The sequence below is a fragment of the Leucopleurus acutus genome (assembly GCF_964270905.1).
Source record: "Leucopleurus acutus genome assembly, chromosome: 2".
NCBI lineage: Eukaryota > Metazoa > Chordata > Mammalia > Artiodactyla > Delphinidae > Leucopleurus > Leucopleurus acutus.
In genome coordinates, this window is record NC_139143.1 from 93,767,008 (window position 1) to 93,794,708 (window position 27,701).

The 27,701-nt window shown below is 38.5% G+C and overlaps 2 protein-coding genes across 3 annotated transcripts in view; both read right to left on the reverse strand.

Moving 5' to 3' along the window:
- Positions 1-27,358, reverse strand: LOC309958096 (U2 small nuclear ribonucleoprotein auxiliary factor 35 kDa subunit-related protein 2-like; the record flags this gene model as incomplete). Its single annotated transcript, XM_082833731.1, is given in 5 exon segments — positions 1-851; positions 854-986; positions 1,076-1,351; positions 1,541-1,680; positions 27,061-27,358. Coding segments are annotated over 5 exon segments (1,698 nt in total).
- Positions 1-27,701, reverse strand: part of MAGI3 (membrane associated guanylate kinase, WW and PDZ domain containing 3) — a 270,859-nt gene that overhangs the window by 231,936 nt on the left and 11,222 nt on the right. The window lies entirely within an intron of this gene.

Sequence of the window (27,701 nt, forward strand, 5' to 3'; positions counted from 1 at the left end):
TCAGTCTCGGCTCCCCGACGTCCTCCTGCCACGGCTCCTGGACCTGGAGGAGCTCCGGCTGTGGCTGCGGCGGCTGCGGCTGCCCCGGCCACGGCTGCGGCCCCTTTTTCTTCCTCTGCTTCGGGAACTGTGCCTCTCCCGGCTTTTGGACGCGTGCTTGTGGGATTTCTTGCCCCCGTGGCTCCTCCTCCTCCTCCTCTCGGCCATCCCGTTCCTCTTGTAGGAGTGGGCCGGCCCGGGGCTCCTCCTCCTCCGCGGCCTACTGTAGTAGTCTTCGTGGCGGCCCGGCCGCTCTCTCCTCTCTGAGTTCTTACTGAAGCAGGAGCCAGTCCGATCCGGAGACAGGTACATGTCTCGATTCGCTTCCCAAAATTCATTGTTGGGATTTCTGAACACGTGAAGAAAGTTGCAGTGTTTCCCTCTTGGACACTGCTGTATTTCAAATAAACCACAAATTGCCATTTTCCATCGGGTCACTGGGCAGAATTCGCACTGAAGCTGTCTTCCCGCGTACCACCGTCCATTAAACAGAGAAAAGGCTGCTTGGCATTCTTTTTCCGATTGATATTGAACATACACATTGCCCCTCAGATGAGGTTCCAAGTTGCAGCTGACCTTGAACTGTATCACTTTCCCCACGTTCTTGAACTCGGGGAGCACGTCGTCATAGAAGTCCAGGAACTGCTGGTAGGTTTCCTCTTCGCTGTACTCCAGACTTGCGTCGGGTTCATAGTCGTCCCTTCTGCACTGCTCCATCCCAAATGTCGTAAACATGCTTTTAATAAGAAGGGTGGGACTTGATGCCGGGAAATTGTGTTTACGTGAACACCTATCTCCGAATCTGCAAGCTCTGTTTTACTGTAGAATGGACAATTAGCTCGATCTTTTTCCATTATCCTCAATTCCATGGGTGGTTCTGGGTTTTGCCATGTGGTGCCATTTTCCAACTCATTTTCAGCCTGCTCCAGCATCTTCTGCACAGCTTCCTACAAATGGTGCAAACATAGGACTAATGAAAACCTCAAAGTCAGGTAAGTCACATGCAGTGCATCTATCCTCCTGTGACTGGAATCACCTCTCTTTCCTTCTTCTCCTGTAGCTTCTGCTGCTCTTCTTCTCTCTCTTTTCTCTGCTGTTCTTCCCATTCTTCCTTTAACTTTCTCTCTTGCTCTTCCTGTCGTTTTCTAGCTGCCTCTTCCTTTTCCTTCTTTATTCTGAATTCTTCTTGTGCCTTCTGTTCCCGCAGCAACCACTCCTCATGTAATTTTTGCCTCTCTCTCTCCAGCAGCCTCTCTTCTTCTTGTCGTTGTTCTTCAATAAAGGCATCCGCCGCTGTCTCCTCCTCCTCCTCCTGTGAGAGTCCCAGTCCTAGATAATCACCATACAGCTGACCCTTGAACAATGCAGTGGTTAATGGGCTCTGGCCCTCCACGCAGTTGAAAATCCATGTATAACTTAGAGTCGGCTCTCCACATCCATGATTCCTCTGTATCTGTGGTTCTGCATCCTTGGTTTCAACCAACTGCAGACCATGTAGTACAACAGTGTTTACTGAGTCTCTCAGTCGAGCGAGTTCCTGCCGACGTTTCTTTCGTTTCTCCTTCTTCAGGGCGGCCCTGTACTTTTTGTGGCTTAGCTTCTCCGCTCTATAACTTCTATTTGGTTCATTTTCAAAACTGCCTGGTCAATAAAAATCACTTGCTCCTTATGATGTTTTCAACTTCTCCTTTTATTCCTTTAATAATACTAAAATACTCCTTTCAAAAACCACACTTATATTCCAAAAACTGAAGTCTACTGGGTTTGGTCTTTTGGTATGGTGTTCTTACTGACCCTCACTCATGGTGGCTTGTTATGACAGTAAGTTCTGATTGTGTGCTTGAATTTTATGTATCTCTGTGGCAATTCTTTGCAACTTGGTTTAAGATGTTTACTTCCAGATAGGACTTAAGTATGGTTCTGCCAAGCACCTGGAGCATTAAAGACCCAGGCCTGGGTTAAACTATAATTCTTGTGTAGGCTTTCTCAGATCATGCAAACAGCATTAATTTAACTCCAAATGCACATATGAGGGCGAATAAGCAGCCACAAATTCTCAGCGGAGAATTTTTTTGCTTTTAACCTCTATTCAGAGCCAAGGCCAGGGAGAACATTTTCTCTGCCTACTTCTGCACGGTAAGTACTTTTTTTTTTTTGCTTTATACTTGCTTGCCCTTTCCCTAAAGTAGCCTCCAGTCTGGCTTCTCAACCTGTGGAAGCCCACATCTTACTCCCCAGCCTCTCTGTGCTCTAAAGCGATAGGTCACCTAGGTCTGTATATGTCCCCCAGGTATCCAGTGGCTTCAAAGCCATCTTAACTTTCCTGATATACTGTTTGCTCCTTTTTGCAAACTCATCCATTCATTTAAAATGACTTTCTGTTGTCATGCTTTTTCTTTTTTTTAAACAAGCATGTTTTAAGTGTTTTATAACTTAAAGATTCAGGCAGTCATATTGTCAGAAAAAGAAATCCAATGAATGCTTTCTTGACTGCTCAACCTAATACCACAGCCATATTGAGTTTTAAAACATTTTCTAACTTAAAAGAACTGTGTGGAAATTACTTTAGGATACTCTATTCCATTAGAAAAATTTCTTTGATATAAGAATTTAATAAGTTAGTTCACAGGGGTGGTGATGAAGTCAAAGATTTAAATGTGGCAATGTTTGGATTAGAACAATTAGCCAGATAACTGGTCTTGTGTGACTACGATTTGGGACCTGTTTAAAACATATGAGATGATTTACTTTAATAGTGTTCTATTCAAATCAGAGCAATTCACTTTCTCATCATACATCATGCTTCATGAGTTACACCAAATTATATAGTAATTCTATTATAATTATGTCCCCAAACACCTCTTTTCACATATTAAAGAAATGCCACAAAGCTTAAATGCCATATATTACCTTGTATAATATTACTCAGCCATTTTAATGAAAAAAGGTCAGTTTGCAGTAGTAGAGGGCCTAGCTTGTGAATAAGTATAATGGCTCCACATCTGATTGAAGAGTTCAAAGTATATTGTCTCCATTTATTTATTCAAATATTTGAATGCCTACTATATGTCAGGGCCTGTGCTTAGTACTAGAAATAGTATAGAGAAGTGTGTAATTTCCAGTACCAGCAAACTACTCCAACCTCTTCTCTGGTCCTAACACCTCATTAGGTTCCACTCTCTAATAAAATAAGAGGAAATAAGGAAATATATTTTTTTTTCATATTCTGTATTATATTTTTAAAGTCATATCTGATTTATTACTTGAATAACTGATATTCACAAGGATCTTGAAAAGCCCATGTCACTTCATATTATATTTTATAATTTGCAGAGGTGCAGATAATGAATTGGCAGGAACAGTGATGCTGATGTTTCAGAACCAGTTGCTTAGCTAGGAAAAGGACCAAGGCAACTAACTAGCCAACCTCCATATCTCAATATGGCTTCATTTTTCTTGTCATCATATAAGCAGATAACATTGAGAATGGCAGTAACTGTGGGGAAAAAAATGCTACTGGAAGTTGACAAGGTGATTCTAAAATTCACATGCCAATTTAAAGGATTAATAATAGCCAAGAATAAAGTTGGAAGACATTATACCACCAGATATCAAGACTTATTATACAGTTATAGTAAATTAAGGCAATATGTTACTGGAGCGAGGACAGACAATAGAAAAACAGAACTGAATAGAGCTGTACTGTCCAATACAGTAGCCACCAGACACATATGACTACTGAGCACCTGAAATGTGGCTAGTGCAATTCAGGAATTAAATTTTGAATTTCTTTTATTTTAATGAATTTAAATTCAAGAACTGATAATTGAGCAGTTACTGGAAAACTTTTAACCACGGTTTGGACTAACTGAGGTATGTGAATCTACTTTTTCAACTGTAAATTTTCTGAAACCTAGGTACAGATCAAGTATTTCTGATGACAATTTTGTGTCTGAATTGATATCTGCTGTAAATGTAAAATATATGCCAGATATCAAGGACACAGTACCAAAAAATATAAAATACCTCAATAATTTCATATTGATTACTTGCTAACATTTTTATATACTTAGTTAAATAAAATATATTATTAAAATAAATTTCATCAGTTTCTTTTTACCTTTTTTAATGTGGCTACAAAAAACTTATAGTTACACGTAAGTCTCACATTTGTGACTTGCATTATACGTCTACTGTCAGCGCTGGTATAGTGTGTTCAGAAAAAGACTCACTCCTAGATTTATAAGAAAAATTATATTGCAAGTGTGGTGGGGAAAAGATTTTCAATAAATGGAGTTGATTGAACACAACGGCAGTTTACCCATTCAAAAAACAAAAATTTTATTCACCCAATTTTGATTCACTGTAGAAATACCTATATATATATTCCTGGTTGGCAAAGTAAAAGTAATGTACACAAAGTCAACCTTTATATGATCACATAAGGTCATTGTTGAAGTCAGTATATAAGAAGTAAGATATCTTCAAACAAAAGGTATTCTCTGTTAAAGTAAACGTAAATTAAAATTTTTAAACATTTTAAAACATAATTAGGACTTTCAGTCCAGACAAGACGGCCTAGACCGGTTTCTCCCTGCTCCCCCCCTGTAAGTACAACTATAAACCCTAAAAATAGTGAAAAAGACAACCCAAAGAGACTTTGGAAGGTGGTAAAAGGAAGGCATATGGGTTTGGGATCCTGAGACCAGAGAAACAACACAGAGGCAGGGTATCTGATGTGCCCCCCACCCAACAGAAGACAGCAACCCAGTCCTGACATGTCCCAGTACCCAATCTAGCATAGAAGGCAGACCAGCAGGCTCATTCCTCTCCGGGACTGAACAAGAATCTCTCCAACAGTGCCTGATAAGCCCCGCCACCAAAAGCAAGGGGGTATGACTGGGAGTCCCACTAAGAAGAAGCATCTGGGGAGGCAACCTCCTTCTAAAAACCTGAGACTTCCCTGTCCTACTGAGAGATAACTGGATGTCCAAATGGCACTGGCAAGAAAAATTTCACCACAACAAGTGACCAGCCTGGGGGGCAGTCTTTGGCCCCACAGGCCTGAAATGCCCCTCTGTATTCCATACAGAGACATGAGGTAGCCCAGCCTAGGGAAAGCCTTTCCACCTCCTCTAGCAGCACCAGCAGGAACCAGTGGGAGCTCCAGTGGTACCAGATAAACTAAGCAGAACAAAATAACACCACAAAGGTTCTAAAAATTAAGCTATCACTGGAATCACAGCCCACAAAAGGAGGCAGGATGCCATTCTAAACCTTAACAGGATAACTACCTGTTAAAACAAAAGACTTAAATAGGACTCAGAATATCCAACACAATAGACAAAAAGGCCAGAATGCAATTAAAAAAAAAAAAAATCACCCATCATTCCAAAAACAAGAACATCACAACTCAAATGAGAAAAGACAATAAAGTGCCATCCATACAAAGGTGAATCAGACGTTGGAATTATCTGACAGGAAAGGTAAAGCAGTGGTCATAAAAATGCTTCAGTAATCAGTTTCATATTCTATTGAAACAAATGAAAAGCAAAAACCTCAACAAATATATATATGTAAATAATTAAAATAAATACTTATTTACATTTTATATATATATATATATATATATATATATATATATATATAATAAATAGAACTACCATATACTCCAGCAATTCCACTTCTGGGTATTTATCTGAAGAAAAGTAAAACAGTAATTCAAAAAGATATATGTACTCCCATGTTCACTGCAGCATTATTTACAACAGCCAAGATATGGGAACAACTTAAGTATCAATTAATGATGAATGGATAAAGAAAATGTGGCATATATACATAATGGAATATTGCTAAGTCATAAAAAAGCATGAAATCTTACCATTTGTGATAACACAGATGAACCTCAAGGGCATTATGCTAAGTGAATTAAGTCAGACAAAGACAAATACTGTATGATCTCACTTGTATGTGGAATCTGAAAACAAAAACACCAAGTTCCTAGAAACAGAGATCAGATTTGTGCTTGCCAGAAGAAGGGTTGGGGATCAGAGAAATGGGCGAAGGGGGTCAAAAGGTACAAACTTCCGGTTATAAAATAAATAAGCCATGGGGATGTAATGTATAGTATGGGGACTGTAGTTAATAATACTGTATTGCATATTTGAAAGTTGAAAGCTGTTAAGAGAGTAGATCTTAAAAGTTCTCACACAAGAAAAAGGATTTTTTTGTAACAATGTAAGATGACAGACGTTAACTAGACTTATTGTGGTGATCATTTCGCAATGTATACACATATAGAATCATTATAGAATCATTATACTGTATACCTGAAATTAATGTAACATTATGTGTCAATTATACCTCAATTTTAAAAAAAATTATAATGAGTAAAAAGGTAGAACTTATAAAAAGGAACTAAATGGAAATCACAGAACCAAAAAAATACATTGATAGAAATAAGTACTCTCTGGTATATGGGTACTCTGTACTTTCAATTTTTCTGTAATCATAAAACTGCTCTAAAAAACAAAAAAAAAAGAAAGAAAGAAAGAAATACTCTCTGGATAGGCTCAATAGCACAGTGGAAATGACAGAGGATAGAATCAGTAAACTTGAAAAAAGGAAGAATAGAATTTGACCAATCTGAGGAACAGAGAAAATAGACTGAACACAACTGAACAAACCCTCAGGAACCTATAGGACTCTTAAAGAACCAACATTTTTATCAGCAGAGTCCCAGAAGGAGAGGAGAAAAGAGAATAGAACTGAAAGAGTGTTCAAGGAAATAATGGCCAAAAACGCCCTCAAACTGGCAAACCAAACAAATGTGCAGATGCAAGAAACTGAGCAAACACCAAACAGGATAAACCAAAGGAAATACACGGCAAAACAAATCATAATTAACCTTCTGCAAACTAAAGACAAAGAAAACATCTGGAAAGCAGCAAGAGAAAAACATGCATTATCTAAAGAGGAACACCAGTTTGAATGACAGTGGATTTCTCATCTAAAACCACGGAGACCAAAAGGAAGGAACACACATCATTTATCAAGCACCAAAGAAAAGAACTGTCAACCACAAATTCTATATCCAGAGAAACTATCCCTCAGGAATGAAATGGAAAAATGACATCATCAAAGAAAGAAGATTTTCTAAAAGAATTTGTCACTAGCAGATATACCCTTAAAGAAGGGCTAAAAGTTGTTCTCAAAACAGAAAGGAAACGATAAAAAAGAAATAATGGAATCTTGGAGCATAAAGAAGAAAGAATAACAGAAAGAGCAGAAATATGAGTACATACAATAGACTATACTTCTCATGGGTTTTCTACATCATATTTGAGGATTGAAACGAAAATTGTAATGCCACCTGGTGTCTAATATTTAAACATGAGGAAGGTAAAGGAACCTAAATGGAAGTCAGGTTTTCACACTTTCCTCACAAGTGTAACATATTATTCACACTTTACTCAAAGTGGTAAAATGTTCATACCAGGAGACTGAATACATATATATGTATTCAGATCAACCACTACAAAAACTATATATTATGTTCAAGTAACCCACATGAAGACAAGAGAGACAGGGATGAGAACCAGAGGATACAAACAGAATACAAATAATAAAATGGCAGACTTAAGTGCTAACAATTTGACAGTTACTGCTATGGACTGAATTGTGCATCATCCCTACCCAAATTCATATGATGAAGTCCTATTTGGAGACAGGGCCTTTAGGAGGTAACTAAGGTTAAATGAGGTAAAAAAGGGTGGGGTCCTGATCCAATAGGATTAATGTCCTTATAAGAAGAGACACTAGATAGTTCCATCCTCTTTCCTCCCACACACAAAGAGATCATATGAGCAAACAGCAAGATGGCAGCCACCTGCAAGCCAAGAGGAGATGTCTCAGAATGAAACCTACCCTGCCAACACCTTGATCTTGGACATCTCAGTCTCCAGAACTGTGAGAAAATAAATGTTATTGTTTAAGTCATCCAGTCTATGGTATTGTTACGGCAGCCCAAGTAGACCAAGACAATTACCTTAAATGTAAATGATCTACATACTAATCAAGACAGAGTGACAGCATGCATTAAAAATATATATATATATATGAACTTCCTATAAGAAACTCAGTCCAAATTCAACAACAGAAGTAGGCTTAAAGGATAAGAAAAGTTACACTATGCAAACATTAATTTTTTTTTTTCATGTTTAGCCTTCTTTTAATTTATTTATTTTTGGCTGTGTTGGGTCTTCGTTTCTGTGCAAGGGCTTTCTCTAGTTGTGGCAAGCGGGGACCACTCTTCATTGTGGTGCGCGGGCCTCTCACTGTCGTGGCCTCTCTTGTTGCGGAGCACAGGCTCCAGACGCGCAGGCTCAGTAGTTGTGGCTCACGGGCCTTGTTTCTCTACGGCATGTGGGATCTTCCCAGACCAGGGCTCGAACCCGTGTCCCCTGCATTAGCAGGCAGATTCTCAACCACTGCACCACCAGGGAAGCCCAAAACATTAATTTTTTTAAAAAGCAGTAATGATTGTATCAATATCTGATGGAGACTTTCAGAGCAATGAAAATTTCAAAAGACAAAGAGGGATATTACGTAAAGATTAAAATATCGGGACTTCCCTGGTGGTGCAGTGGTTAAGAATCTGCCTGCCAATGCAGGGGACACGGGTTCGAGCCCTGGTCCGGGAAGATCCCACATGCTGCGAAGCAACTAAGCCCGTGCACCACAACTACTGACACTGCACTCTAGAGCCCACGAGCCACAACTACTGAAGCCCGCGTGCCACAACTACTGAAGCCCGTGCACCTAGAGCCTGTGCTCCACAACAAGGGAAGCCACCATAATGAGAAGCCTGCGCACCGCAACAAAGAGTAGCCCCCGCTCACTGCAACTAGAGAAAGCCCACGCACAGCAACAAAGACCCAATGCAGCCAAAAATAAATAAATAAAATAAATACATTTTAAAAAAAGATAAAAATATCAATCTACCAGGAAAACATAATGATCCTAAATGTGCATGTACCAAAAAACAGAGCTTCAAAATACAGGAAGCAAAACCTGACAGATCTGAAAATGAAACAGAAAAATCCACAATTATAGTTGGAAACTTCAATATCCCACCCTCAGCAACTGACAAAACTACCAGAAAGAAAATCAGCAAGGCTGTAGCAGATCTGAACAACCAAAATTAACCAGGATCTAACTGACTTAAACAAATAGAACACCTCATCCAACAACAGCAGATTACACATTTTTTTTCAAGCACCCATGCATGGTACATTCACCAAGAGGCTATAAATTTTGACAAATTTTTGAAAATTTAAATCATATACAGTGTGTTCTCTGACCATACAGAATCAAATTACAAATCAGTAACAGAAAAACAACAGGATAATCTCTCAACATGTGAAAATTAAGCAACACACTTTGAAATAATCTAAATAATCCATTTGTTAAAAACGAAGTGTCCATGGAGCTTTTTAAAATATATAAAACAATGAAATTGGGTCATTTGTAGAGACGTAGATGGACCTACAGACTGCCATACAGAGTGAAGTAAGTCAGAAAGAGAAAAACAAATATCGTATATTAACGCATATATGTGAAATCTAGAAAATGATACAGATGAACTGGTTTGCAAGGCAGAAATAGAGACAGAGACGTAGAGAACAAATGTATGGACACCAAAGGGGGAAAGCGGGAGGTGGGGGGTGGGGGGTGGCATGATTTGGGAGATTGGGATTGACATGTATACACTGATGTGTATAAAATAGATAACTAATAAGAACCTGCTGTATATCACAGAGAATTCCACTTCACTGTACAGTAGAAAATAACACGACATTGTAAAACTATACCCCAATAAAAATAAATCAAAAAAATTAAAATAAAATAAATATACAAAACAAAATGAAAATACAACATCCCAAAATATGTGAGATACAGCTAAAGCAGTACTGACAGGAAAATGTGTAGCACTAAATATTTACATCAAAAACAAGACGAGGGGCTTCCCTGCTGGCGCAGTGGTTGAGAGTCCGCCTGCGGATGCAGGGGACATGGGTTCGTGCCCTGGTCCGGGAAGATCCCATATGCCGCGGAGCGGCTGGGCCCGTGAGCCATGGCCACTGAGCCTGCGCGTCCGGAGCCTGCACTCCGCAACGGGAGAGGTCACAACAGTGAGAGGCCCGTGTATCGCAAAAAAAAAAAAAAGACGAGGTTACACACAGACTTAGAGAATGAACTTACGGTTACCAGTGGGGAAGGGTGGGGGGAGGAATAGTTAGGGAGTCGACATGTACACACTACTATATTTAAAATGGATAACCAACAAGGACCTACTGTACAGCACAGGGAGCTCTGCTCAAAGTTATGTGGCAGCCTGGATGGGAGGAGTTTGGGGGAGAATTGGTACGTGTATATGTATGGCTGAGTCGCTTTGCTGTGCACTGAAACTATCACAACATTGTTAATCAGCTACACTCCAATATAAAATAAAAAGTTAAAAAAAAAAAAACAAGGAGAGGTCTCAAATCAATAATCTAGGGACTTCCCTGGTGTCCAGTGGCTAAGACTCTGCACTCCCAATTCAGGGGGCCCAGGTTCAATCCCTGGTTAGGGAACTAAATCCCACATGCCTCAACTAAGAGCTCACATGCCACAACTAAAAGATCCGACATGCCGCAAGGAAGACCCAGCACAGCCAAATAAATAAACAAATATTTTTTTTTAAAAGTCAATGATCTAAGTTATTACCCCAAGAAACTAGAAAAAATAAAAATAAGCCCAAAGCAAGCAAGCAGCAGGAAGGAAATAAAGATAAAAGCAAAAATCAATGACATTGGAAACAGCCAATAGAGAAAATAAACAAAAAACATTCTTTGGGGGAAAAAAATCATTGAAACTGATGAACCTCTACCTATGAAGACTAATAAAAATAAAAAGAGAGAGGACACAAATCACCAATATCAGGAATTAAACAGGAGATAACACTACAGATCCTGCAGCCATTAAAAGGATATAAGGAAATATTATGAAGAACTTTACACTCATAAATTCAACAATTTAGAAGAAATGAATAATTCCTCAAAACCACTCAACTAAGATGACATAGATAATCTGAAGAGTCCTATACACATTAAGGAAATGGAATTGGTAATTTAAAAGCTGTAAAAAGAAAAAGAAAAAGAAATCTCCAGGCTTAGACGATTTCACTAGAGAATTTTATTAAATATTAAAGAAAAAATTAAAACGAATTTTATACAATTTGTCAATGTACTCTAGACAGCAGTCCCCAACCTTTTTGGTACCAGGGACCAGTTTTGTGGAAGACAATTTTTCCACAGATGGCGGGGGATGGTTTCAGGATGATTCAAGTTCATTACATTTATTGTGCACTTTATTTCTACTATTATTATATCAGATCATCAGGCATTAGATTCCGGTGGTTGGGGACCCCTGTTCTAGAAAACAGAAGAGGAAGAAACAACTTCTAAGGAAGCACACAGTCCAGCAACCAGGTCACCAAATGCACCAAATTTCCCACCTCATTTTATGAGGCCAGTATAACATTTTCATTTATGTTCCCACTAAAACTTGTACATGAATGTTCATACCTGCTTTATTCACAACAGCCAAAAACTAGAATGAGTCCAGATGTTCTTCAACAGGTGAATGAGTCCAGATGTTCTTCAACAGGTGAAACTGTGGTGCATACAAACCATGGACTACTACTCAGCAATGAATTATCAATATATGCAACAACGTGGATGAATATCCGGGAAATTATGCTGAATGAAAAAAGCCAACCCCCAAAAGTTTCAAATTGCATTATTGCATTTATGTAACATTTTGAAATGACAAAATTATAGAAATGGAAAATAGTCATGGTTGTGGGGTTAGGAAGAGGGAGGGGCCAGAAGGAGGTGAGTATGTTTACAAAAGGGCAATTGGAGGGATCCCTGTGATGGAACTGTTCTGTATCTTATCTATGGTGGTGGATATACAAACCCACAGAAATGATAAAATTGTATAGAACTAAATACACACGCTCACACACACATGAGTACAAGTAAAACTGGGGAAATCTGATGAGACTGATGGATTGGATCGACACTGATATCCTAATTGTGATACTGCACTATAGTTGTACAAGATGCTACCACTGGGGAAAGCTGGGAAAGAGGTACATGGGACCTCTCTATTGTTTCTTAAATCTATATGTAAATTTATAGTTCTCTCAATAAAAATTTCAATTAATCAAAAAACAATAATTGCTAAGTTCACTCCCTACAGACAATAAAAAGGGTAAAGAGAGAATTGGGCAGGTCACGTTTTATCTACAGCTGTAAAGTCAGTTCACACTTCTGGTAGGAGGGACAATTCCAAGAGAAACAACTTCTAAGGAAGCACACAGTTCAGCAACCAGGTCACCAAATGCACCAAATCAGACAATTGGTAAGCAAGGCCAAAGCCAAACACATATAGATTAACAACAACAACAAAAAAAAGCCAAGGTAGTTAGTTACAGGCAGTAGAGTATAACAAGAAAACAAGACAGGAGCAGACCAGACACACACCACAAAGCAAAGGACCAGGAGTAATTACAGAGCAATAGTCCCTTATATCTGGTTTACTGCACACAGATACTGTCCATTTCTGAGGTCTTTCCTAAAATAATCAGAACTGCCTGTGAGATTTATTTAACTACAACAATTATTGGCATCCATTATTATAATAATACTACAGTTCCTTACCTGTTTTAAGGTTGGTTACTTCCTATAGGCTACAGATAAATCAAAAAGCCAAGTGTGTGTTGGTGGGAATGTAAATTGATACAGCCACTACGGAGAACAATATGGAGGTTCCTTAAAAAACTAAAAATAGAACTACCATTCGACACAGCAATCCCACTACTGGGCATATACCCTGAGAAAACCATAATTCAAAAAGAGTCACGCACCACAGTGTTCATTGCAGCTCTATTTACAATAGCCAGGACATGCAAGCAACCTACGTGTCCATCAACACATGAATGGATAAAGAAGATGTGGCACATATATACAATGGAATATTACTCAGCCATAAAAAGAAACAAAACTGAGTTATTTGTAGTGAGGTGGATGGACCTAGAGACTGTCATACAGAGTGAAGTAAGTCAGAAAGAGAAAAACAAATACTGTATGCTAACATATATATATGGAATCTAAAAAAAAAAAAAAAAAAAAAGGTTCTGAAGAACCTAGGGGCAGGACAGAAATAAAGATGCAGACGTAGAGAATGGAGTTGAGGACACGGGGAGGGGGAAGGGTAAGCTGGGACGAAGTGAAAGAGTGGTATGGACATATATACACTACCAAATGTAAAATAGATAGCTAGCGGGAAGCAGCCACATAGCACAGCTTGGTGCTTTGTGACCACCTAGAGGCGTGGGATAGGGAGGGTGTGAGGGAGGGAGACACAAGAGGGAAGAGATATGGGGATATAGGTATACGTATAGCTGATTCACTTTGTTATACAGCAGAAACTAACACAACACTGTAAAGCAATTATACTCCAATAAAGATGTTAAAAAAAGAAAGAATTATATGTTATATTAAGAGTAAGACCCAATGCCTAGTACAAACCTGACACATAATACTTATTAAAGAATAGAAAGGAGGGAGGGAATAATTCATGAATGAATTAATAGAAGTCTATGGACCCTTGTGTCATTAAAAAGACACATTCACAGAAGTTTTGCATGTTGCTTCAGAGGGTTCTTGAAGGCCCTGAAATCCAGAATTTATGAAACCTTGTTTTAGATTGTGCATCTTGAGGAAACTACTCCAGCAATTTAGGTCATTTGTCTCTTTAAAGTAGAGGGTTAGATAAGAATTTCTCAAAGCCCTTTCCAATGCTATCATTTAATGATTTATACCCGGCAAACCCTCTGATAGGATTACCTCCCTTTCCCTGTCATATGTAATGGCCCAGAATTTTTAACTGAACATTTGGTTTATCTAACAGGATCCTTAAACATATTTACCGTCTGGGACAGGTCTGAAATATAAGGGGGAAGCTACAGAAACCATGGAAATCTTTTGTGGATCCTTAGTACAGTCACAAGATCGTTAGTTAGAAAACATGAGGCACAATCACCTCAGGAAAAAAAGGTAAATGCCATGATGCTGCACTAAGCCAGACTAGCTAAAGTAGGCTCAATTTAGCTCAGTTCCAGCAAAAACACTCCTCAAAGCAAATGCAGTAGCCCTCCTCCCAAAAGTTTTCATCTATATCACTCATTAAAAAAATGTATGAAGGAAACAAATTTGGTACAAAACACATGAGATGTCTAAAAGAACGAAAAGTACACAAACTTTCTCAGGTCCCCCAAAGTTATCTTCATTGACGACCAGCATAAAAGCTACTCCCCAGTATACAGACCTTTATCTTAGATTCCCTGAGCAGCAGTATAGCTTTTGGGTGTACCTGAAAGTGACCTACTCTATCTTCCAATTGAAACCATAAAATATTCAACACGGATAAACTGACTCCATCTTACTACATTCCTCACCTAGAGTCTTCACATGAGACCAGTGATTTCTAAAAATTTATCTCTTATTTCGAAAACTACAGGATTAAAAATTCAAATTCCTTTCCATATAAGTTTTTAGGAATGCCATCTATTCTGTTTTTTTTTAAGAATGATTTGTTTTCCACCTGAATGAAAGAACTGGAGTTATTAAAATAAGTGAAACATATTTAATCCACAAGAAGTTTTCCCAAACAGAACTGGGTCACTGTCTTAGCAGTGAGTTCCTAAATCTATAGCCCTTGTTTTCAATCTCTCTTTTAGGGCTTGCTGCAGTGTTGAAGGAGTGACAATAAAGCAGTAAAGCAACTAATGGACTCGAAGTTGAATTGCTAAGGCAGAGACCATGTTTCATATATAAATGCTGACAGCACTGGACTGTGCAAAGACAATCACTCAATCTCAGGGCTACCAAAGATCTAAAGCTTGTCTAGATTTGGCCAAAGCTTAGATTCTACCTGCAGCAATTCCTGTAAGAGATCTTTCATCTTCTGCTCCACACTGCCAGTGTCTGGGACATGCTGCCTTCTGAGACTGCCCACTCCATCCTAGCAGCTCTGTTTCAAAGTTCTCTTACAGTGGGTACAAATCTGTCTCTCTCTAATTTCCACCCACAAATTCTAATTCTATCCCTTGGGACCACACAGAAAAGGCCTAATCCTTCTTCCAGCTTCCACATGTCAGCCCTTCAAATATTTGAATATAGTTATCAAGTCTCCCATGACTGTTGTGGTAGGCTGAATACTGGTTCCCCCAAAGATGTCTATGTCCTAATCTCCAAAACCTAACAGAGTATTATCTCACATGGAGAAGAGACTTTGCAGATGTGATTAAGTTTAAGATCTTGAGATGAAGAGATTAGCCTGGATTATCCTGGTGAGCCCAAAGTAACCACAAGGGTCCCTATGAGAGGGAAGTAGGAGGATCAGAGAGAAAGAAGCAGATTTGACAAAGGAAGCAGAAGCTGAAGTGATGTACTTTAAAGATGGAGGAAGGGGCCATGAACCCAGGAATGCAGGCAAACTCTAGAAGCTTGAAAAAGGCAAGAAAATAGATTCTTCCCTAGAGCCTCCAGAAGGAATACAGCCTTGTGTACACATTTAGACTTCTGACCTCCAGGACTGTAAGTTAATAAATCTATGTTCTTTTGTGCTACTAAATTTGTGTTAATTTGTTACAGCAAGAGTAGGAAACTAATAGACTCATTCTCTTCCCAAACTAAAAGATTTCTTTAACCACTCTTCAAATAACAGTTTCAAGTCTCACCTTAGGACATGCCCAATCTTTCTTTTGTCAAAAACCTCATGTGTTTCCTTCGACCTATCCCTGTACCCTACTCTCCTGGCCCCAAATAGCTCTAGACTTTCTCTCCACCAATGATGTCTAAAGTCCCATCCTTTTGGTCCACTTGCCTTTACCAAGCACATTCCCAGAGCAATTGCTCAATAAATGTTAAGTTGAAAGGAAACAACCATTCAGAACTCCCAACAGTTCTGATCGTCTAGAAGATTAAAAGGCCTTATTTCTCCCCTTGTCTCCTCCCCAAACTGAGTACTAACAATGTGATTTAACCTGGAGAAGTCTGCAATTCCTCCCCATCCGTAAGGATTTTAAGAGATTGCATAGATGACTCCTCAATTGAGACTTCCAGTCATATGACTCCTTGATTAATAAAACTACTGCAGAAATTAAAAATAAAAGCAAAAGCTCCCTATATTATGTATATGATTAATGTTTTGTAACAATGTGCCCCCTATAGTCTACATTTATTTTTCATTATCATGCAAATTGTATAATTTATGATAAAAATCAATTAAACAAAAGTACAGTATTAGTTAAGCCAAATGTTTTACAAAATATTTAAATGGTTATATAATAGCTTCATCTGCCAACATTAATTTCTTCCAGCAAAATAATGATGCAGCAATAATAATAAGTAAAGTGTTTGACAAATGCACTGTAATAAACGTTGTACCTACAGTGTAATTTACAGTCTTAAAGGTTTTTCTATAACACTTCTATTTATGGATGCTGGAATATAGGATGTGATGGTGAAGGTGTGAAATAGAAAGCAGAGGAAAAGGAGGATCTCAGCCATTGTAAACAGTCTCAGCATAAAGTGAAAAGGATTTGAATTGTGGCAGGAAAGTTAGGGAACAAGGAGAAACTATTCATTCTCAGCTATTGCTGGTATATACAAAGTTCTCAAAAGAACCAACCAGACAGTGTTAGGTGTCCCATCAGGTACCTGTGTGGGGGTGAGGGGCATGGTTTATAAAAATTCATCCATACAGTATTTGAATAGTTTCTGTTAATTTTAATCAATCTGGAAAGCAACGGCCTAGATAACTCAGAAACACCCAAAATTCCTTTCTCCTTTTGGCAGAAAGACTGCTTGAATTATAATTACATACTCTGGCTATTAGTATTACTTGTGTTTCTAAAAAGCCTACTAACTAAGGATTTAGAAGAAAACGACCTAAAAACATAATAGGGAAGAGGATCTAGGATTAAAAATTGTTCTATTTTCTGAAAACACCAAAGATTTGCTTCAGATTTTCATTATTTGGCCTAATAACACCTTTACCCAAGTATTGTAAAACTTGTAATCCTAATAATAATGTCATCTCATTAAGAAAATGATATATCAAATTTCACATAACAATTGGAATTAGTTAGAAATATGAAAGAAACTCATAAGTCTTAATTATAGCACCTAGTAGTGTCTTTAACATAAGCACCATTTATTTGAATCTGCTTTAGTAACATACGTTAACTTGGATTGAAACAAGTTAATTCGTAGAACTATTATGACTACTAAATGGTAAATATATTTTTATTTTTATGTATATATTAAATAGAATAGAACATTCAACTTCATTCTTTAAAAATTAATTTTTGCTCAAGTTTCAGAGAGAAAAGCAACGAATAAATCAATTCCCTTCAAAGAAGCCAGTTTTGCTTAATTCCCAACAAAATTTATAGCTCATTTAACTCATCAGTTTTTCAAGAACCACTGTGACTCAAAACATCACTTTTAGATACTTACTTGAGGTTAGAATAGATTATGGAAAAGTAATCAAAGGCAGTAATTCACAAATGTACAAGGATACACATGAAAACCAGCCTTATGCACAAATTAGCCTTCTGACAAAAGATACAATAGAGATGCCTAATTATACTATCAGAAGTAGCTAGTGAAAACTAAGGTTTAAAAACAACAATTTAAAAATAAGGCATTTTGTTGATACTAAGATGGAGGCTGTGTATGTGTCCACTTAAAAGCCTACTGCTTTCAGTAGTAGATTAAGGTCAATGTGCCCAAAGAGCTCAGCTTTAATACTGAAACATTACAACTCAACAAAGAGAAGATTAAGTTTGAGAGTTATATATTATATAAATTATATATTACGGTTTTATATTTGTCAACTTTGGGCTTTTAAACACTTTGGCAATTTATTGGTAGCTTACCCAGATTTGGTTTTCGTTGTCAATTTACTTACTGTCTTAAAATTTAAGACTGATTCAATTTTTAAAAATGGCAATATCAACAACTGCTTGTATAGCCAAGATTACTTCTGCTTTTACACAAGATCTATCTGGCTATCTAAAGGAGGGCTTGAGTTCCAGAGATGCAAATTAGAGATGTCTACATATGGAAAAAGGGACCATACTTTGTGTTGATCCAAGCAGTTACCTGTGGCAAAATTTTAGGTGTAGAAGACAGAATACAACCAATCACCAGCAAGTACTAGGCATCCTCTCTGAGCCATTTAACTACCTAGGAAGGGCTAACAGCCTGGTATATCATGATCATTTATCAATAACACAGATACTGCTGTGAGGTGAGGGCTGGAGTTTTCCCGTATAGTTAATAATTTAGCAAATAATCCAAAATAATGGATGACTTTTGGAACCAAAAGAGGAAAGAATCTCTTTTTAGCTAAAAGATCTGACATTTGTCTGAACAGAAAATAAAACTCCAGATACTGAGATAATACAGTATGATGAGAAAGTATTAGCTCCAGAACCAGAAAGACACAACCTGACAGTTATCAAGATCCCCAAAAATGTTCACATTTTTTGACCAAGTAATCCCATGTCTAAGAATGTCAGAGACAAAGTTTAAAACAGTAAAAGAAAAAGAAAAAGTAATTATCGTGATTGCTTCTGGGTGGTAAATGATTAGCAGCTGTTTTTTGTCCTGATTCTTTAAACTCTATGGAACTTTTGAATACAGAATTGTGGCAGGGCTGGGATTCAAATTTAGATCTAATAATCAAAACCCAAGCACCAGACCTCTTTGTAAAAAGAGGTCTGGCAACCCCACAAGAGGGTTGTTACTCAGAAAAGATGAAGCTGACTTACATTTCAATTCTTACAAAGAATTTCAAAAAATACAGGGAACTCCCTCAATTAATTTATTTTGAACAACAAAATACTGTTACAGAAGGCAATCTGGTAAGACAGACCAGGGAGGTAACCCTCAGGCAAAAGAAGTTGAACTGCCTGAGAAATGAGGTGATAAAAGGGAGCTAGGAACCACAGATACCTTCCTTACACTTTCCAGATTCAGTTAAATTAGGCAGGATAAGTTTAATGGAGTAATTTGAGGAAAGGTTCTTACAGCATCGCTTGGAATTCTGTTATTTTGAGTCATATAGGAGGTTAAGGGGGAAATAATCCCAAGTAGGTTTAGCAGTGATAATTCCTCACATCAGTTTAGTATAACTTAGTACAGAGTAGGTTAATCAGATAACTTTCCTGACACCTGTTACATAATGGAAGAATGCCAAGTGGTGGTGAGTGCCAACCAGGGAGAGGGTGCTGAGACCAGATAGTCAGGAGACAGTGTACAGACACAGGAAAATAATACCAAGATGTAAAAATGAGGATGGGATAGGAGAAAAAAAAGGGAGGGGGTTATCAAATGCTAATTCCACTTCATAATCTTACCTATGTCTAGCCCTAAGCCCTATCTCTCCCTAATGCAAATGATGCTGTTATTGAAGTCTTATCCCAGACATCCTACTTGATTTTGACCAAACTGGTACTGATTATGACCAAACTAGCCAGTCTTACTGTGTTAAGTGTAAAAAATTCATAAATATTTCACAGGGATAAATTAGAGATGTCAAAGAAAAAAATTCATATACGATAATCTTATACTTTATGAAACTATGTACATATTCAGTTTATGGGGACCTGTATAAATAACAACGTCACATCTCTCTCTTATTGGACTTTGTTTCCAAAGCTTAAGTTTAAAAAAAAAAAAACTTGCTTAATTCAACTGGGTAAAGTCATTTTATGATCCTGCTATGTTATTTTTTTTGGCGGGGGGGGACGGCAGTGGGACAGCATGCGAGCACGTGGCATCTTAGTTCCCTGACCAGGGATCAAACCCGCGCCCCCTGTGCTCGAAGCACGGAGTCTTAACCACTGGACCACCAGGGAAGTCCCTCGTGCTATGTTTTTAAAAAAGAAGGTTTTTAAAAGTCAATTCCTAGTTGAGACATGTATCCCAAATAAGTTCAAATGGATATCAATTTTGGCTTCTTCTTCCCCCTGTACTTTTCTAATTCATACTAACAAGGAGCTAAACTCCACCCATTTCTCTTTCTCCAAGTCAAATCTGGGAGAGTTAACCATGTATTCCTCTTGAACCTTTCCTTCAAGATGAACCTCTTCAAAAGTACAGAGTTGTCTTCCAGGCTAGAAAGTGTTTCATTCATTAATGTGAATTTTCTCAACATTGGTAATAGACCAATTCTATCACCATAACCTGCTGGGTGGAGTCTAAATTACTAAAGAGCTCTAAAATTAATAATGTATAATGGCAAAGTACAGAACTATTTAAGTGCCCTGAGGTTGCAAAGCATAGAAATAAAAATGGTCATAGAATGATCCTAGAAAAATCTCTGAAGGAAGTAAGTTTAGGACTGGAATTTGAACAAGTATGGCAAATACTTTAGTTTGGCTATAATGGAGTATCCATATTGGGTACTAACAAAATAAGTTTGCAAAGAGTTTGGAAAGAGTTGAGAAAGTTGTTGGAAGATATCAAATGTTAGAACACAGAAAAACCAGAGCAAGGAAAGAACACAATGGTCTCGGGTTAATTTCCTTAAAATCCAAATGACCAGAAGTCAATAAATAGCGAAAGTGTTTATTTTACAAGAAAGCATAAAAGTAACATCAATATAAAATAATTAGTTTGACTTTTAAAGACAAGCATGTCTCCTATTTCAGTACCAACTCAAATCATTATTTACTTCCAGGTTTGGTACTGACTTCATGGATAACCGAGCTAGTTAATAACATAAGACAAAAACTAAAAGGGCATATTCCTACCCCTTAGAAAATAAGATACTCAAACAAAGCAAATGAAAAATCTGCAGCCTAGGTCCATACGCATATAATTTTTACCACAGAGGCTGAAGATTTACCTAGATTGAATAAGCTTCTCTATCTTTTTGAACTTCAGCTTTTATTACATTTTTAAACAAACATACAGCAAAAGATGGAGAGAGGTTTTAGGAAATTGAAACAGAAGTCAAAGGCTAAATTCCTGGAAAGAAAGGAACTGAATGATTCCCTCCCATCTCTCGGCCTGGCATGGGGCTTAGTGCATAGTAGGCATGTGAGGAACATTTGCTAATTAAATGCAAAGGTCTTGCCAACAAGAGGATTAATGCTTGAAAGAACCCCAAGCTACATTCCTAGACCAAATATCTGAAAATGTTCTCAATTCTACAACACCATATTGTACTTTCCAGCAAGTTCTAAGTGCTAAGCTAACTTTGTAATCCAATCAAATGCAGTAGTAGTACCACATTCTCTGCATTTTGTCTTTGAAGTTTGGGTCCAAGTGCTTTTAGCACATAAACCAGTTAGCAGCAAAACATATTTAGTTTCCAAAATTCACTTTTATTCTTATTTATAAGTTAAAATATAATCAAATCATAGCCCTAGACTAATGATAACCTGCATTCTAATCCTAGATCCATCAGTAATTAGCTACATATCCCTGAACATATCACTTTTCTCCAAGCCTCAGAACTGTCGTCTGTAAAATGAGGAAAATGGGCATTTAAAAGTCTTCCTTGGGGAAATATATTAATGACTGCAATTTCCTTTGAAATGCATAAAAATATGATATGTCATAGATAAATACATAATTAAGCAAGAAGAGTAAAAAGTTAAGAAAATGATCTAGGTGGTGGATATACCTACTCCACAGAAAAAAACCTGATCAATCCTCCCAAACTCCTGTTTCCTATTCCTGGAAACAGTACCAGTTGCTCAAAGCAAAAAACTAGAAGTTATCCTGAAGTCCTCTTCCTCCCTCACCTGTAATCAATCATCAAGTTCCGTTACTTCCTCCTTCAAAACATCTCAAATCTATGCACTTCATTTCCCTGCCACTACTCTACAGCAGTCCAAGAAAATTCCTCTCTCATTTAAAAAAAATTTTTTAAGCTGTTTAAAAGAAATTAAGCCAGTCTCCTTTCCTTTCCTACCTTAGCTAAAGCATTAAAAGAGAGGCTTAGCTCTCACCTGCTCATAATAAAAGTATAACATCTGCATGTCACCTTTCTTAGAAGTACACCTAAAGACAAGTTAAACTGGAGTGATGGTGTTGAGTAGAGAGCATGAGCAGGGGAACTGTTCTAAGAAAGAAACATCACCTTCTCTATAATATTGTAGCCCTTGAGCCTTAGGGAATTTATACAATAATAAGCTTTTGTTATCTATCATATTCATTGTTTTAAGAATAAATAATATTTGGCTACCCATAGCATATTAATCCACAATTTAATATATTATAAAGAAGATGATAATTTTAATGAACTGAGATGTTTCCTAAATAACAACATGGATACATTCGTCATTACAATATATATAGGTATGTCTATATTAGTTTCCTAGGGTGGCTAGTTATTACAAAAGTACCACAAACTAGGTGGCTTGAAACAACAGAAATTTATTCTCATGGTTCTGGAGGCTAGACGTCCAAAATCAAGGTGTCAGCAGGGCCATGCTCTTAGACTCTGGGTAGTACCCCTCTTTGCCTATTCCCAGTGTCTGCTGGTGGCCATCCACCCTTGGCACTCATCTTATAGCTGTAGCCCTTCAATCCACCTCCATAGTCATATGGTGATCTCCCCTCATGCTCCTGTGTCCCTTCTGTTCTCAAGGGCCCACGCTACTCAGGAGGATTTCATCTTAACTAATTATGTCTGCAAACGGTAGTGCTGGGTGTTAGGACTTCATACTTTGGGGGGCACACAATTCAACACCTAACATACACCTAGGTATATACTGCATTATTACCTAAAGTTACAAACTTTCAACTTGTCACGGTATTATTTATCTTTAAGGTAGACACAAGTATATTTCTGAAGTATGATACTTAATAAAAAGGGCCATATTCTTTCTGGTACCAATTCTCCAGGACTCTGTTATCGCTACAGGTGAATTAATGACTTCATAAGTACAAGAAAAATAATTAGGTCAGTGACCCCAAATCGTAAATATTCTAAACCTATTATAAACAAGTAGCATGAATAAAGTAATAATGACATTCCATTAAACTTCACTAAAAGTCCATTTGGATTTATTTGACCAAAAGATGGATTGGGTATTATAATTTCTCCTCTGCCTCCTATTATATCTATTAATACAATAAAACAATTAGTCCTAAACTGTGATAAAGTAAAATTACATGTATCAAATCCTATATTTCTATTTAGTTACATTATTTTAAAAAACAAATAAATAAACAACAACAACAAACAGGTACTCTTGTTCCCCCTGGTGAAAAGATTCCTAAAACAACTTGATGTAAAAACTCTGGGCAAGGGCTTCCCTGGTTGCGCAGTGGTTAGGGTCCGCCTGCTGATGCAGGGGACATGGGTTCGTGCCCCGGTCCGGGAAGATCCCACATGCCACGGAGCGGCTGGGCCCGTGAGCCATGGCCGCTGAGCCTGTGCGTCCGGAGCCTGTGCTCCGCAACGGGAGAGGCCACATCAGTGAAAGGCCCGCGTACAACAACAACAAAAAAAATCTCTGGGCAAGAAAGGAACTAAGTGGTACACACAGACTACACTCTAGAACAACTGTTCTTTCAGGAAAATCATTCTGGGCAGTATATGTATGAATATCTCGGTGAGGCTCTACCACTGCTTAAAGAGAGGGGGCTCCACATAAGCACAAAGAAGAAATTATGATCATGTCCCCTCATCTAGTCAGGCCCCCAAAGTTAGACAATGATCACAGAAGAGCTGTGAGCTTTGAATATAATTTGCACAGATGCCTCTTCTTCAATCACTACCAGTGACCGCGATGGAGAAAAACAGTATCTTAGAAGGTGAAAAGTTTGCAAAGTGCAGATAAGAAAAAACATACATATTCCCATTTAGTATTTTTGTAGTAATAAAATATTTCTATATTGTTTACTTACAATAAGAGGTTCCTTAATACCTTAAAAGTGCTGATGAAATTCTCATCTGCATTACAACACTTTGACAGTGGATTAATATGCTACAATTACACAATTTTTTTTTTTTTTTGCGGTACGCAGGCCTCTCACTGTTGTGGCCTCTCCCATTGCGGAGCACAGGCTCCGGACGCACAGGCTCAGCAGCCATGGCTCACGGGCCCAGCCCTCCGCAGCATGTGGGATCTTCCCGGACCGGGGCACGAACCTGTGTCCCCTGCATCGGCAGGCGGACTCTCAACCACTGCGCCACCAGGGAAGCCCCACAATTTTTTATTCTTTCATTCAGTAAGAGATTATCCCAAAAGATAATCTATTGGCCTTTCAAAGATCTATTTCCAGCTACTATTTTTCTTAATGATTTTTTAAAAGATAGAGTTTGGTTTACTAAAAGCAGTCCAATTTGAACCTCTAAAACAAGGATATCAAATAAACAGTAAAATACTATCTATCTAGAGACCAGCCTTCTGGAATATTTCCAAATCCAGAAGTAGGGGAGAGAAAAAAAAAAAACAAAAACCCTTATACACACATGTTCCAGGGGTAAAGAGCAACAAGGACAAACATAACAGAAGATAGAAGAATATCACCGTAGGTTCACACCCGACCCCCTGAGATTGGATAATCCACCAGGGAGAAGTTAAGGAGCACTGCAATTGGCTGGCAGGATCTATACAAGGTCCATTTTTTCTTTGGAAAGCAGAGAAGCGTGGGAGAAGCAATCAGAGTGAAGAGAAAACAAAACTGGAACGATGAGCGGAGAGCAGCTGATCAAAGGCAGCTGAGGAGATTGAGGCTATGAGTTACAGACACAGACAGTCCAGATATACAGCTGGCATCTTAACAGTTCCTGAAGGCACAGGCAGGAGCTACACGCATAGAGAAAGATACCACCTATGTCCTGGGATTCTGGCCTTGAGGCTTAGGACATTTACACAATAACAAGCCACCTCGTGTACAAGCAAATACAATAGTCTGCGTTGTTTACCCATGAAAAATACCACAGACTATATATTTTTTATATATTTATATGAATATACATATTTATAATAGTCATCCCTTAATGGAGTTTTCAACCTTATTCTAATGAAATAAAATTTCAGAAATGTTCTATTAAGGTTGGTAACATACAGAAACGCACAATTTCACATAATTCCAAGAACAGGGAATAAAACAGGGTTGGATCTCTTGGAGACTGGAGCCGTACGATGATTCCAGAATGATTCTGGACCTTGGGAAGAGGAGTCTGTGGCCCTTCCTCTAGTGCTCTGCTATTAACACCACTCAGCCTTACATCAGGTGTCAGTTTTTTCTGATTACTCATAGTTTCTTCTCCCATAATTTTAGTGTGTACACGGTTCAGTGTAGCCTTTCCAACCTTGACTCTGCCTGCCCCCCACACAATCAGTGGTGTGTTTGGTAAATCCTAACAACTCCCACCACAGCAGTGACAACAGTGCCAACGGCTGGGAAGGTACATGCAGTGGCAAACCATTTTACAGTATTAATATTTCTGCCATACAGATAGAATAGACATAAAGAAAGTAGAGAGCACAGACAGTAGTAAAATATAGTGAAATAACAAGGAAATGACGCGGAGTCTTAAAAAAAATAGTTGAACTCAAAGAAACAGTAGAATGGTGACTGCCAGCGCCTGGGGGATGGGGGAAGTGGGCAGAGGTTGGTAAATAGGTACAAACTTTCAGTTTTAAGATAAATAAGGTGTGAGGATCTAATGTATAACATGGTGACGAAAGCTGATTAATACTATATTGTATAACTGAAATTTGCTAAGAGAGTAGAATTTAAGTATTCTCACCCCCACACACACAAAAAGGTAAATATGTGAGGTGATGGATGTGTTAATTAACTCAGTTGTGAGAATCCTTTCATAATATATATGCATATCAAACCATCACACTGTTCACCTTAAAAAACTACATTCTGTCAATTATACCACTGAAGCTGAAAAATCATAAGAAAATGATTAACTTTGAGTAGCACCTGTTTTAAATATAATTTAGTTAATTATAATTTTATACAACTTATTTTTTTTTAATGCCTGTGTGGGACTACCAACTCACAAAATTCCTGAAAATTCAACAATCAATCTCACGAAACAGTACAGCCAACTCCAGTACGTCACTGCAAAACCTCTCAGCTGAGGCTCCAACCCCAACTGAAAATTCTTTCCTTTTTGTCTTAGTTCAAATCCCCAGGAAAGATTCTTACTGGCCCCATTCATCCTTTTAGGCCACAGAAATCTTACGTTGCTGACCAGCCTCTGAATTGGTTGCTTCAGCTGAGGTGCCTTCCCTGTCCTGGATGCCTGTGGCTTGCAAGGGGAGGTTGAGATCAAGTGATATAAAACATGTCGCAGGAGCAGAGATGGCAGGTAGGACAGACACAAGCTAACCTCGTACAAAGATCACTACAGATGTTAAAAATCCATCGGCCCTAGATCATTCCACCTACAGGCCATTTCAGAAAGAGAAGCTCACAGAAATGACAGTGAGTTATCAAGAAAGGGCTATATTGTATTTAACATACTATGTTTAATAAAATGCACTCGGCATCCACCACCTTACAGAATGCCTTCCTGAAATGCAGAGGTTGGGAAATTAAAAACTATATTTTCCAGGCTCCTTTACAGCTAGTATCCAGGATGAGAATTTGATTCCACCCTTAAGATGCAGGACACAAAATACGGAAGACAGCAGCGAGGCAGAGCCCTATCAGCCTGTAGCTTTTAGCTGCTCTCAGCTAGCAAAGAAGGTCACAGACATGTCAGTGTCTAGTCTCCAGCTTCGAGGGTGTTGAGGGACAGTGGCAGAAGCAGTAGTGCCAGATTGATCATTCCGGCATCTAATCACTAGTTCATAGGCATCAAGGAGAAGTTGTCACAGCAGTGGCCAGATGCTAAATTTCAAACTTCGAGCGGTTATGATGGCAACAGCAGTGGCTGCTGTGATCCCCTTGATCACAGCGACAGCGGTATTTTCTTGCCGTGGTTTCAGTCGTAACCTCCTGATTGCCACTTTCCCGACTGTGGCAGAGGTGGCAATTCCCATGGCAAGTTCTTCCAAGGTGTCCTGGAAGTCATTCTCAGAGGCCTGGCCTAGAGCCCAGCCCTCCAGCTCCTCCAAAGATTCCCCAAGCAACGAATTCCCTGCATTGCATCCCTTCTGTTTCCTGCACTGAACCCTGACTGATACTGCAAAGGAGTACATGGGGGATTGACTGTATACAGAAAGGTTTTTTTTCATGTCTGCACTCATGCTGTTTTTTCACAGACATAAAAGGGCCCAAGCAAGATGTCACCATTCCCATCAGTCTCCCCAGAACGGCCACCTCAAGCCCCTTTCTTCAGTTTTGTCTCACACAGGTGATACCTTCTCCTCTGCTGTGGCCAGCTCACCATAACCTGAGACATCTACCTACCCTGTACCCAGCAGGAACACAGTTCCTCGGTTGTGGCAGTTATGTCAACTTTCATTACAGCCAGACAAGCTCAAGGACCCTGAACCAAAAGTGCCCCTGATGGTTCATCCACCACATCCCTGAGCAGTCCCT